This window comes from Falco punctatus (genome assembly GCF_963210335.1).
Source record: "Falco punctatus genome assembly, chromosome: 14".
NCBI classification, from domain to species: Eukaryota; Metazoa; Chordata; class Aves; order Falconiformes; family Falconidae; genus Falco; species Falco punctatus.
The window spans coordinates 10,875,315-10,890,079 of record NC_137594.1 but is presented as its reverse complement, the minus strand read 5'-3'; the positions used below and the strand labels follow the sequence as shown (position 1 = coordinate 10,890,079).

The 14,765-nt window shown below is 34.1% G+C and overlaps 1 protein-coding gene across 3 annotated transcripts in view; it reads left to right on the top strand.

The window, feature by feature from the left end:
- Positions 1–14,765, top strand: part of TERB1 (telomere repeat binding bouquet formation protein 1) — a 20,787-nt gene extending 6,022 nt beyond the window's left edge. Inside the window, exons 9-21 of one of the 3 annotated variants that reach the window (XM_080411173.1) lie at positions 213–365; positions 1,464–1,595; positions 2,979–3,104; positions 4,075–4,232; positions 4,993–5,351; positions 6,192–6,298; positions 7,287–7,379; positions 8,762–8,932; positions 9,412–9,492; positions 10,860–10,973; positions 11,373–11,485; positions 12,015–12,220; positions 12,797–14,765. In XM_080411173.1, the coding sequence (XP_080267299.1) occupies positions 213–365; positions 1,464–1,595; positions 2,979–3,104; positions 4,075–4,232; positions 4,993–5,351; positions 6,192–6,298; positions 7,287–7,379; positions 8,762–8,932; positions 9,412–9,492; positions 10,860–10,973; positions 11,373–11,485; positions 12,015–12,220; positions 12,797–12,827 (1,844 nt within the window). In that variant the 3' untranslated portion in view covers positions 12,828–14,765. Of the gene's footprint in view, positions 1–212; positions 366–1,463; positions 1,596–2,978; positions 3,105–4,074; positions 4,233–4,992; positions 5,352–6,191; positions 6,299–7,286; positions 7,380–8,761; positions 8,933–9,411; positions 9,493–10,859; positions 10,974–11,372; positions 11,486–11,571; positions 12,221–12,796 lie in introns of those variants that run through there. The other 2 variants (XM_080411174.1, XM_080411175.1) reach the window with 2 other exon arrangements.

The window sequence follows — 14,765 nt, the reverse complement described above, 5'->3', positions numbered from 1 at the left end:
ATAATGTTTTCCATTTGTATGGAAGTATTAGGGCCACGTGTTTCCTGTAACTACATGTCTTAGGATTAACATATATCCAAGTTCTGTTGTATGTGTGGAAATACAATGATTAATACATGCACAGAAAAATTGTGATGAGCCTAATTGATAAAATGCTAAAACAATTTGCCATTTGTATTATTTAAGACATGTTTTTTCTTTTTGTCACTAAGCATATGTGCAGAAATATTTTGTTTCTGTTGGAGGACTGGATACATTAGCTAAAGTTCTCATCAAGCTTATGCATGATTCCCGTATGAGTCACTCAAGCACAAAACTTGCAGTAGTAGTAACAAAGACTCTGGATGCCTGCATTGCTAATGACTGTGAGTGAAAAGACTACTACCTTTTTTTATATATGGTAATTTTAAAATACAATTTTTAAGGTCTGGGTCTGGTGGAAAAGTGATATGAATGGATGCTAAAAGGCAATGAAGTTATGTATATCCCAGCTGATATTGCAGTCTTAAAAATTCAAACATGTATATGGGCAATGGTTCAGTTCATCTGAGGTGGGTTACTTTCCCCTTGTTGCTAAAATAAACATAGTGGAAGTTAAACTACTGAGAATTAAAAATAAGATGCTAGAGCTAGTTTTGTGTAAGTAAAGCTTAGAACTGGATGTGTCAGTCGTCATATCCTGGAGTTAGAGCTGTGTTTCTGTAGGCTTATGCCTAAACTAATAAGGTTTGTAAGCTTTAAGAGGCTTTAGTAACTCAGGTGTGGAGCTGAACAAACATGGTATGTCTGCATAACACACCTTTACTCTGATTTGCTGCCTGGACAGTGCTATCTGAATGAGGTCTTTGTGTATTCATCAGAAGATTTTGAGAAACCTGGGAGTGTGAAACTGGGCTGTTGGCTATGATTATTTTATTTGACACTTCTGCCACAAGTACTTACTAACAGAAGTTCAACAAAGTTTGAAAGCATATACCTGCACTAGTTTTGAGCCTAGTTTCAAAGATGTTGGTATGTGACAGGATTAGGTTTCAGCATGTATGTAGTAGCAGTGCTGTCCCCAGTCAGAAACGTTCCTAGCTCTTTTTGTGTCAGATAGTTTATGTGTCAAACTTTATTCCCCTCTTGTTGTATTCTGGAGCTGATAAAGGATGGGGAGAAACTCAGCAGAGGCACACTGCAAAGCCCTTGTTTATCAGGGCTTCTACCACATCTTTGTGTAACACAATCTGGCAGAAAGGGCAGTGTTGGATATGGGGAACGGCATGGGCAGAATTACTGCACCAGAAGGGATGTGGTAATTTGAAGTGTTAAAATGCAAGAGAGAGAAGAGAAGGACTGTGCAGTCCCAAGGCTTTTAGAGGTTTGTAGAGATCCCTTGGAAAAGAGCATTTTATACTTAGGTGATGTCTGTACGCTTACCATCTAGTTTATTTTCCTTCAAATTATTTTTAACATAATAGCTGCCATGGGTGTTGTCTTGACAAAGTATCACGCTGTGTCAGAGCTACTGAAGCTGCTGTCGGATGACACTCTGGATACAGGAGATAAAATGAGTGTTATTCTAACAATTGGACACTGTACTGAAGTTTGTGGTAAGAATTGTTTTTATTTTTTTTTTCTCTCAGTTTCTATTAAATTCTCACACACTACTTCCATGGTGTGATGTCATCAAGACTGGAACATGAGGGAAAGTTCTATTAAGTAATGTACTATTAATATTAAGAAAAATATGTTTGCTATTTTCAATTTTTACCTTTTAAAACATGTTAGCAGATAGTATTTTTAAGAGCTTAGAAAAAGTAGACTATTATGCAAGAACTCAGAGCTGGGCCTAGGTGTCACAGGGTAAAAATCTTCAAGACATGGTAACTACAACAATACATACATAACAAAAGATGACTCTTGATATATATGGCTTCTGTCCACTGTTTACACAGCTATTGATGTTTTTTAAAAAAGCTATATTACAGTATTGTTTTTGAAGTAACATAAGCAGTAGGTAACTTGAAATATTTTTGCCAGGCTCCTCTGGGCTTTCCCAAGCGTATCTGGTAGAAATGAAACACTTAAGTTGGTATTTTATGTTAGTACAAGCCAATAGAATAGGAAGTTGTGACATACTGATCATTATTTATACTTACCATTTTTGCTCATGTATGTTCAGAAATTCAAAGAAAAGGGATTATGTTCACAAATCTGATTATCATCCTCTAAGTGTCAATAACAAGTTCAATAATTAGCTCAGCAAGTCATCAATCTGATTATTTTAAGACATGTTTCCATGACGAATTGAAACAAAGCTCAATGGAAGGTGTCTTTCAAATAGAAATATAATTAAACCAACAGAATAAAAGTTTCTCTTAAAATGTCAACACTAACAAAATCATATTTTATCTTTTGCTGATTCTTTTGTTTTATCAAGTTTAGACAACAAAGAATTATTTTTTGAAAGTTGTCAGTTTTATGAATACATAGTACAAATGAGATCACATTAAAAAAAATTAGCTAATTACATGGTTAACAAGGAGGAACAGATTAGCTAGACCAGGATTAAACTACTAATTTTATGAGAGTTTTGCTAATTATAAACTTTACACTTTTGGTATTTCTGCATCTCAAGGCTTACGTAAATGTAGCCTATATACTTTAGGAGTATATAGCAGAGGAAAAGAAATACAGAAACCATAATTCAATATTTTAGGCAACAACTAAATGAGTTTGGATCTCTGTCATGTGTCTCAATCCTCCTTCAGTTTTCTTACAAGAACTTTGAGCTGCAGTCAAATCATCCTGTGTGATCTAGAGCACTTCTGCTGCAGCCCTGGTAGTAGGTCATTAATTACAGCATGCTTGGATCTGTAATGAAAATCTCTTTTTCAGAATTTCCCTGAAAGTTCTAAGTATTAGGTTCTAAATTACTCTAAGATTGTGTATGAGAAAACCAATCTGTTTTCCTTTACAATGTCCAATTTTAGAAGAAAACCAGTGTGAACTGCTCCAGAACAATGGTCTTCCACTTATGATTCAGGTATTAACCGAGTCTCAGGATGAGGAACTAAACAAAGCTGCTACTTTTGTGCTGCAAAACTGCAAACAAATGAGTAAGGTTATTGTTACTGCTTTAAAAATTAAAGATCATTCCCATCTTAAAGTTCTGTTGACTTTCTAAATTATTTTTAACTGTAGGAGGTTTGTAATTCTGTGTACTCAGAGATGTCTGATTTCTGCAAAAAGAGTTGCATGTTTGCCACTATGGACTGATTATGGCAGTTAGGCAGAAAAAAGAAAAGTACATATTCCAATGATGTTGCAATAATGCATTTGTGAAAATTATATATGTAGGGCCAGTTCTTAAAGCATTCCCATCTATAAATTATATGTAAAATACTAAAGTAATTTAACCATGCAACTGGTACTCTCTTCCTGGGTATGTACCATTGTATGTAGAGAATAATCAAGCTGGAAATCACCATGTCTACAATTATTTGGCAATACTAAAAAATCTTGATCTTCATTTTTAAAGTTGGGTATTCTGAAGTACCCTGTTTAAGTTTTTTTTTAAATTAATTGTATAATACTACCAATGAAACAGAAAGACACCTTGCCCTTTAATCTCTATAGCATGGAAGGTATTATGCAATTGGTAATTAGTAAAAAGCATGTATCTGCATGTTTGTACTGAAAACATAACTGAGTTATATTTAAGATTGAGAGGCTGTGCTGATTTGCAGTGACCATTAATATGAAGTTTTTAAAAAAACAGACACATCCATACTAGTAAAGGGCCTATAGAGTTAGGAATAAGTCAATGATAAAGTAATTTTTTAGAGCACAGCATCATTGTGTAAAGAGCTGGTAGTAACTGTAGTTGCAAGTTTGTCTCTTGTAACTTTTTGTTTGCAAGTTTATATTTGAAGTGAATTATGTTTATGTGTAAATTTAAGTTGTATAAAAATTACTATTTAGAGGTTATATGAGGCTGTCCCTCAGCATACTAAACTACAATAAGTAATTATTAAGGTGTTTAGTGATAAAATTTGGAATATTAATATTGTTTTATATTTTATAAAGCTGAACAATTGTCCCTGAAAATAAATGATAATTCATTAAATGTGAACAATGCAGAAGAGTTGGATATGCGAGTCAGAAAAAGAAGTCTACAAGACTACTGGAAGAAAGCAAAAGAAATTTTGGACAGAATAAACTTGATGGAAAAAGAACATGATGAGGTTGGCCTATTTACCGAAGTAGGATAAAACTAAGCAAATCCTTCCAGAGTTTAGGGAGAAATAGAAAGTAAACCCTTAAGATAATTTCAGTGTGAGCTAGAAAAGTAGGGGGAAAACACTGGATGTGTGTGAAACTACAACCTGCAATTTTTACCATTACTGTATATCATACAGAGTTAGAAGTATGCAGGACAATTGGAGAACTCAGGCATCTGTATTTTTATGAAGCATTTCAGTTTATTATAAACCCAGATTTTCTACAAAATTGAGATCATCTGGACAAAGTTATTTTTAACTGTTGATCATTTGAACCTGTAATTTTAATATTTGCAAGCACAAAATGCCTGTGATTGTACAGATATGGTGAGATAGATGGTAATGGAAAATGTGAACATAAACTGAAATAAAGTTATTTCACATTTTCTTTGTGCTGTATAACTACTTGGTATCTCTGGGTCTGGAATAGCAATTTTTGAGTTAGTTGGATCTTAATTAAATCTTTTCATTTCTAGAAGTGCCTTGTATTAGTAGCAAATCCATCACTTCAGCCTGGAATTACCATTTAGTAACTCCTCCTTCAATGCCTTCAGCAGCACTGCTGGCTTATTGGCCCTCAACTCAGTCTGGGATTTTTCAAGCTTCTCTGGAATTTGCTTTACCTACAGAGTTAGACTGGTCTATCCTAGTTAATCTTGTTACTGAATTTATTTAATATTGTTATAGAGCTTGTATAGTCACTAACTAGTATTTTTCAATACAGGAAAGAGTGCAAGGAAGAGTACTTGTAGACAGATCTTCAGAATCCAATATGGAAGCATCAAAATACCATGAAGTGAATCCTGCTGATCTAAAAGCTTACGCAGAAAGAACACGTGAAGTGCATTGTCTGCAGTTGGCATCTAAGTCAGATGATAAGGTTCTTGCTTCATCTGTAATTTCTTCTCCAGTGAAGAGTAAAATACTGAACACTATGGGTCCAGTAAATGCTTTTACTAGACAAAGTAAACACATTAATATTCCATGCTCAGTGAATGAACTGCAAACAGACAGCGTACTTCAAAGTCACAGTATGAATGAAAAAACTGCTTGTGTAAAAAATCAGTCTATTCTTCAAGTAAGGTAAGTATCTTATACCTAAGCAGAAATATTGAGTTGTTCTTTAGTAATTTCCAAACTGAATGTCAGCCTTTTAAATGAGCTGTTACTATGTCTTTTTCTTCTGGTGAAAAGACATAGCCTTTTGGTGGATCACTAGAGAATATTCTGTGGAAGTGTTTTTGACATTAACTCATCATTGCTTCCTATGGTTATCTTTCCTATTGATAAACAAAAAAATAGCTATAGGCAACCTGCAAGGATAAATACAGATTCCATTATCTTGAATTTGTATCTGGATTTATTCCTCAAGAGTGTGAACAAAACTACATTTCTCCCTTTTTTGAGTTCCTCATTTTTATTGTGCTTTTTTAATGTGGTTGGCCGGACCCTGCTCCTATACAGTTTTTTTACATGCATTATACCATAACTTTGCAACTAGCACAGAAATTATCAAGGGCCTAGGATATTTTCCATGGTACATTCAGGTAATTTTTGCTTTGCTACTAATGAGCATACCTTCACACAGCTTCTTTATTTATGTTGTGATTTCTGAAGCACAAAACTATTAAATTTTTTTTGGGGGGGAAAGAATGCATATGTATTTGTGTGAAAAGAGGAGTTATCCAAGCACAACCATGGATTAGGCTACTTGCTCCTGCAGCATTCAGAAGTAGTCTATGACACAGAAAAAAGCATGATTGCCATATCATAGGAGCATGCTGGTTGCATGAAAGTTAATCAGTGTAAGAAAAGCAGAAAATAATTACATTTTGGAGCAATTGCTACATCTGGTGAAGGCTACAGTATTTTGAAGATTTTGTGAAAGTTTTATATGCATTAAGTAATCTTTATGTGAATCAGAATTGCAAATGACTCTGGAAACCACCTTCCCTTGAAAGCACTGCATTCCAAATGCTGGAACAGCCATGCTGAGCAGCACTGCAAGGAATGCTTATCAGAGTTCTCTGGTAAGTAGATTTTTAACACACAATGATGACGTGTTGGATACTACTAGCCCCGTAACTTGGGATAATTGGAATCAATTTTTAAAATTCTTATATCTTTAATGTGGTTTTTGTTTTGCCTTTGGAACATGTGTATTAGTTTACAGGCAAATGTCCGTTGTGAATTTGATTTTTTTTTTAAATTTCTTCACATTTTGATCTTCCCAGTGAAGACTTACTTAAACAACCAGCAGAGATTGTCAAAAATATGAAACAGACATGCACATCAGGTATAAATAGCTATACATATTCCTTTCTTTTGTTAATTTTGACAATTTTATTCTTAATGAGATTTTAATTAGGTTTGTGTACTATTATAACTCCTTTTTTTAGATGTTATGTATCATTAGATGGCAGAGTACATTGTGTAAGAGAAATGTTTTTCAGATTTGCATTTATCTTCTTAGTCTGATACACTTATTTCAGAATTGGGATCTGTGCAATCAAATGTTTATTTATAGTTTAGTTTCCTGTTGATTTATAAAATTTAGAATTATGCATTAGATTAGTATTTGCCATAATGGTAGTTTTACAGGTGACTAAGCTGATTTCCAGGTTATACCTATTTAAATTGAGAATAAGTATTGTTCTAGTATATCACTTTTATTTCTGTTTGGAATCAGATGCTGAAAAAGTATATAGGGCTTAGTTAAGCAATGTAAGCTTACAGGGTTATTTTGTAGTGTTCAAGTTGAACTAATATGCTTTGGAAGTGTGATGAAAAAGCACTGAATTAAATGTAATTATTCTTGATTTAGAAAAGTGTAAATACAATCCATTTAACTTGAGGAATTTCACATGGATTTTCTGCTGGAATTATTAAATGCATGGATTATTAAAATTTAATAATCCACAAATAGAAAATACGATTGAATATAGGTATGCTGATGCATGATAACAACAGCAAAAGATAGGTTGAATTTTCTTAGTAGTTTTTTCCTTCCTAATGTAGATCAACATTTGTTCTACTCGGAGATAACCAAGGAAGCAAAAAGTACTTCAACTACATCTGCATCCCATGAAATGGCAGACTTAAGGTGTTTAGGTAAGTATTATCTTAGGTTTTTAAGCCTTCTTTTTATGGAGTCAAGAGAGTCGGCAATGCAGTAAGTGAACTGACATTACAGAAATTTTAACACATCTATTGGATTACCTATTATGGAATTCTTTTCTGCTTCCTTTCCTTTTTCTGCCCCTAAAACATAACAAATATTGAACTAAAGCTTACGTATTCCAGTTTCAGTCTATGTATCTTTTCTTAATGTGCCTTTACTAACAAACAGAATATGCAGTAGCTTAAAAGATGACACTCTACTTACAAGAATACTTAAGAGTGGGTGTTTTCGCCCTTCCTCTGATGGGAAGGAGGGAGGAAAAACATGTAGCCCTGCTCAGTTCCATCATGTTTTCCCCTGGTAAGCCTCCTAACTATTCTGCAGCCCTTCCATTTTCTCTGCCTTGCTGCTAAGTACAGGCAGTCAGTTTTACAGTAATCCAGGATTGTAGCCCTCAGTTACCCCATCTTCCACATCCTGGACATGGCCTTTCAGTAGGTTATATAGGTTATACAAGAATGCTGCTGGTACACAGTTTTGGAAGTGGGTTTTGTAATCAAGCTTGTGTCTTTAGTAAAACAGAACAAAAAAACCCACCAAAAGTGCAAAAAAAAAAAAAAAAAAAAAAACCCAAAGGAAAAAAAAAGCCCATAACCTGCTTTTGAACATCATTTTGGCATATGAATCTGAGTTGTCAAACTAAATTCAACCTAAGCTTTAGCACTGCTTATCTTACACTAGAATATTGCAGGTATGTACCAGTGCCCTTCTTATAATTCCTCAAAGTACAGAAGTTCTCCTTCAGCTGACGTAACTAGCTGTGAGAACATCCAAGAATAGCTAAACCATAAATTACCCTAGGAATGTCCTCAAAAACGAACAGGAAGGCTTCCTGTGAGGAAATTCGTACTGAATCCAGACTTACCATTTATTCAGTTTAATACAAATAAAAGTTACAACACAGAAAGTTTTGAAGTATAGCAACGACATCTTATATTTTGGCTTCTGGATAAACACGCAAAAGGAATTGAGCCCCTTTCTTCCCATCCCACTATTTTTACTTCTGTAGAGGATCAGTGCCTCATTTAGTACTTCAGGAGTTGAAGCGCAGTGTAATTTGGTCCCACAGGTCATGTTAAAACAGCTTTTTTTTCACCTGGCAGTTTATTTTTTTACAAGTACAAGAGAGCAAGTACAAGAAGTAAGTATGTTCAAGGACATACATAAAAGTATAACCTCTTTTGAAATGTGTATATGGAAAATAGGAGGTCAAATTGTAGATCATAGTGAGCAAAATAAAATGCTGGACTTTGTGATGGCTTCTTTAACATTTGCAGTTGTTGTTTGTACAATAATCCATTTTTTTTTCCAGGCTGTAGAGCAGGAGGACTATTGTTCAATAGTAAAACCTTTACCAAGATGTTGCAAAATTGTCCATACCAGTGTGACCGTCACAAAGTAATTCTGGAAGCTGAAGAAAGATATAAAAAGGAACTTCGCAAACTGGCTGTTTGTAACAACAGTAGATACCTAACTCCTGAGAGTAATTATGATTTTTTTTTTTTTAGTTGTTGCTATTGTTTTAAATAGTCTTTAAAATTCTGAACTTTTTTTTTTGTCTGATTCTGATTGTCCTGCTTTTGTAAACTCATTTGATTGACCAATGATTTGTACTAAGTGAGATCAGAACTAGCCACTTCTGTTTTGAGGATCTTTTTCTGTCTGTTTCTTGGTAGTAGTGATACATTCTCATTACAGGCTTTGATGAGTCTCCTGTGTGCCAGTTAGTCAAGTACTAACAGAAGGAAATATGTTAAGTTGAAATAAGTGTGAATGGTGTATGACATCGTAACAAGGTCATTCCATTCTAATATTACAGACTTAAGATGTAAGAAGCTTATAATTCTTAATGAATTAAATAAAAGCGCATCCTATATTTTTCTAGTTTAAAGGAGGCATTTTGAAAATTAAACAGTTGTTATTTACTTGCATTTGTACTGGTGTCTATCTTATATTTTCCAGAAATACTGCTGACCCCAGTGAAGAAAGAAAGACTGCATACAGAAATATCAACTTTTAGGAGCAAAAATGATATTTTCCAGAGTAAGGACTTGGTTTCAAAATTACTGCAGAAAGCCCTTACTGTCTAAGTAATTCTTTTGCAGGACTTTACCATGGGAGGCTATGGATAGGGAATTACTCCTTTTTTTTTTTTTCCCCCCCCCCCCCTGTGAATTCTGTGAAAAAACTGTATGATAATCGGTCAGAAAATGCATATTCTGTAGTCGTGGAATTATGTTACACATATTAGTTCACAACGAAGTTATCTGGCACTTGCTTTGTAGATACTGCTCTGAATCCTGTCAGGGTTACTTCCATGCCATCTGCTATTTTTCAGTTTTGTGGCATTAATTTTTAAAATGGAGAGATATAGTCGGGATCAGAACACAGCACAGTTGCTTGTTCCTGGATTCAGCATCACTCTATTACACAGTTATAGCTATGTTATCATATTATACCTGTTTCTGTTCTTGCATGGAGCTCTGCTAAGGACCTGGGTCTCTGTGTGTTGAAAAGTTAAAAGGGTAAACCTTGATGTATGCAACAATACTAGAGCAAGTAATTGAAAACAACCTACCAGAAAATGAAGTACAGGAGATGTATTTACCACACATATGCATTATGAGGTGTTGAATAACGTGTTATTAACAAGGTGAAGGTGGAAAAGTGAATGTAAATTCCCTCAGTTTCCGCAGTGCAATTTAGGAACTCTATGTTTACAGACCCATCAGTTGCCCATAAAAACTGATATTCTTTATAATACACAACTGCCCATTTGTAAATAGCTAAGTACATATGTTTAACAGTGTTTTATTCTGTAATACATCAAAAAAGTTAATGGTTATAATTTTTTTCCTTAATCTGCAGATACATATTTTTACATAATTCACAAGGAATTTTCTTCAGAATGTGGTGTTTGTGGGTACATCCTGCAGAGCTCCAACTACAGTCATACATTACCACATTCATCAACTAGTAACCAATACTGTTTCTTATGATCAATGACCAGAAATTTTAAAGTAGGCTGAAGCAGCTCTCTAAATCGGAAGTAAAATTCTAAAACATTAATATTACTTTTTTAAAAAAAGTCTCTTGAAAAATAAGCCCACCTATCAGGAACTTATTTTTATCTTCGTATTTCTAAAAACCTTGTTTACATTGTTATTTAATTAATTTCCGGTAAAAGCGGAACTTTTAGCAAGTAACCATTTGCTAAAGTAAACTGAATTTTCCAGCCTTTCTTCCAAGTAGATAGTAGTATGGCTCAAAAGATGGTTCTTTCTTAAATTTTAATTCCTAAAACATTACCTGTGTTTTGTGTTTTGGTTTTTTTGTTGGTTGGTTGGTTGGGTTTTTATAAGAAAGATGCATAATACAGGAGATGTATTTATTTTGGCTTTTTTTTCAAGGTATTCTTTTGACTCCAGTTAGAAAAAACAAATCTAATACTTCAAGTAGAGACGAACATAGTAAAAATACTAGGTTGGCTGACTACTATAACTTGAAACCTACCTATAAGACCTGTGAGTATTACCAGTATTTTAATTCTGTAATAAGCATAACTTTAAGATTAGGTTTTACATTTAGGTCAGGGCATTGAGAAAAGCACCTGTGCTTGCTATTGGAGACAAATGGCTAGGAATTTAAACAGGTTATGTTCTTGTACCTTCTATCATAGTATTACTGATGTTTGAGTTATTTCCTATTATTTGCTAGTTGCTTTCAGTGCATAAATAATTTTCATGTGTTAATGATGAGAAAAAGGTCTAATGAAAACGAGACGTTACTAATAAAGCAACATTTACATATTTAAGTTCATTAGAAGAAATGTTCCTTTACAGCATTCATACTATATTCAGCTTTGCAGTAGATTTCAATTAGGTTAAAGTAACTAAAAGATGGCCTTGTTCACAATTCCATAGTTTTCCAGAAAAACCAAGATGCTAACTTAAAGAGACAAAGAGTCAAAGAAATGTGCAGCCAGGAATGTCAGCGCTTAAAAGGAAATTGCAAATATTTACTTGACAAAGATGAGGTAAGTTATGCAAAGCCAGATCATACACTCATATATTTATAAATATCCAAATGAAATCACTATGAATTGCTTAATTTCTTTTTAAGTCTGCTTTAACAGGAGCCCAGTAGCAAAGTGAACCTTATGAAAAAGATATTCCTCTGTTGATTCTACTCCAGTCATACTGATTTATCTCTGAAAAGAGTTAAGTATTTTTCAGTTGGCAGTCTTTTCTGAATAATGGATATGGAAGTGTGCTTCTTCTGGCGCTAATGAAAATTTACGTAGTAAACAGAAACGTAAAGGAGTAAACATACTAAAGGTATAAACTATGTAGGCATGGCAGAAATGAAGGTGAAAGTCATGTACAAAATACTGTATTTCAGTAAGTGGGTGAAGCATCCTTGAAGAACTGTTGTTGTCTTGACAAAGTGATCATTTCTGTAGAACTACTTAAGATTGTGTTGTCAGTAATAATGCATTACATCCAAATGCAAAATAGTATGTACATTTACATAATTTTGAATTACACTAGAATAAATATTTGCAGAACAATGACATAAGTTTCCTGGGCACGAACACAAGAACTTTAAAGAAGAGAAGAACACGAAAAGATTTTACGACTGAAGAAATTAACTGTCTTTTGAGTGGAGTAAAAACCATGGGTAATCACTGGAATGTAATTTTGTGGTCTTATCCATTTCAGAAAGGACGGACAAGTGTTGATCTTTCCAAGAAATACCACAGGTTACTGTTGTAAGTAATAATAATTTAATTTTCTACTGATCATATATGCTGTCAGCTCAGTTACCAGCTGCTGTCCCTGAATTGACCTGGGGGGAAAAAAATAAAATAAAGACAAGCTGTCAGCCCCTGGTATTGTGCTTTGTATCAGTTCAGGCTGAGCGTTAGAATAGCCTCCGACATAATTCAGTCAGGGGCTGTGCTTGGAGAGGGAGAACTAAACTGGGAGACTATTAGAGAGCCTTTGAACCTTCCAGTGCCATCCGACAGGATAGAGAAAGGATAAGAATTTCAGTTAAGGACTCTAAACTAATCCCTATGTTTATTAGGAAGTTGATATTTTCTCTGCTGACTCTCTTTTCTGATGATGGTTTGTGAAAATCTCTGTGGTAGTTTTCACCATGTTTAATATGAGATTACACAGAGATGCTATCTATGGGATGGAGTAGATAGCATCTCTGCTGTGCTTTGGAGATGTGTGGGAGCATTTCATAGCAAGCGTTTTTCTATTGAAATGTTTTCTAAAATTGTGCGTTGTTTTGTGTCAACATTTGTTGTGATACTTTCTCTTTTATCTCTGCTTTATAGAAGCAAGAAAAAATGCAAAGATAATCAATAATATCTTTCAAGAGGATTTTGGATTTTGTTGCAGAATGTTGAAGAATAGCATTCCTAACTGAGGTATTGTCACAACAGTATGAACCCTTGAAGAATTTAGATTTCTTGGACTCATATTTTCAGATGATAACATTCACTGACAGTTATGTTTTGTGAATTTAAATTACATGTAATCTGATAAGAGTTGTTTGAGTTTTTTTTTAAGAATACTAACATAGCTAACAAAATCTTCAGCAGTAAAATTTAAGGATGTTTTTTAACTTAATTTAACCTTGAACATTTGATTTATGTAACATTTGATTTGGCTTTTTGTTTGAAACTTTTTATAATTTGCTTTATCATTTGTAAGAAAAGGCTATATTACTAAAATTAATATTTTATGTCAGAAACTGCTGAGGTTAATGTTGTGTCTGAATTTTTTTCCTCTTAATCAGTGAAATGTTTAAAGCAGGTGAAATATTTTTCATGTGTTTAATGTGCTGTATGTGTAAAAAAATTACATTTGACAGAAAACACCAAATGTACGGTTAAACACTGCTGCATATAGTAGGCAAATCTTAGATTGGTACCTAAATTGAAATAGAAAGTTGTGGAAATGTCAGAACTTCTTGGTAGAGGTTTTAGTGTGGTTCAGCTGCAGTATTTCTTGACTGATATTAATGGCTGGACCTACCCAAAGTACTTCAGTGTTGAACGAAGTGGCATGCACGTACTCGTGACATTTGGTTTCTGTTTACAGTTGAATATTTTTTAATGTATTATTCAAGTCAGTGAGCAGAACCACCGTTTCTGCTAATTACACAATTTCTACAGAAAGCTTTAGTGAAAACCTTAGTAAATTGATTTTTCAGTGATAGCCTTTGTATTTATTTTGTATTTTTTTATCTATTTTGATAAAGGAATGATTAATTAATTAATTCATTGTGGAAAAAGTTTAGTTACCTTATTGGCACTAGGTTTTCACTATGATGTAGCTTAAATGCTCAAAACCGAGCAAGATAACAAAAAACTGAAAGACTTGCAGTAAAGTGATGCCAGTGATATAATAAAAAGGTCTTCTAATACTTTCAGCTGTTGCAGTTTGGTTTTTATATTATTAAAATACTCAAGTACCTATAAAATACATCTTTAAATGGAGCTTTTCAAAGCAGCGTAGATAAATATTGGCATATGTATTTGCAGAATATGAGCCGAAAGGAGTACTGAGGAGTGGTACACACAACGGGGAGATTTTGGTCTGTTGTACACTGTACAAAAGCTAGTTTAGATGAGCTGCTGTTTTATCGATTGACTGAACGTGTATTAGTAATCCATATGATTCTGTCCTAAATATATTTCAAGTGGAGAAAATATGTAAGGTGTCAATCTTTACTTGACATCAAGTCAGAATATCACAATACTGACTGTTTACCTAATCCTATGTATAATTTAGGTCAGAAAGGACCTCTGATGTCCGTAAACTCATGTTCTCCGAGCGGAGCTAATTTCCAAGTTAGTCAAGTTGCTTAATGCCAACTTCTGAAAATGTTCAGGGATGAAACTCCCCCAGCCTCTTTGGGCAACCTCTTGTGGTGCTTCAGCGGCTCTCGTAATGCAGGTTGCCGAAAAGAGACATCATTAAAGCATTCTTGTATGATCCAGAGAGGGAAGAGTCATGGCCTAGAAGCAAGCGGAAACCTGATGTGTGAATTTGTGCAAGACAGTTATATCTTTTTCTCTTTTGATTGACTGTACAAACTCGATACATCTTACTCGTATTCTTGCGTAACGCTTCAGAATCCACATGTAACAGGCATTATACAAATGTAATTGCGTAAGAATAATTAATGTTTTTAGGCAGCTTAAGCTACCCAGCGTGATCTTTTGCACTTTGAAAAGCTGAACTGACGGACAAATCGCAAAAGAAAGGACGTTTACAAAAACACTTGGGACTTGCGTT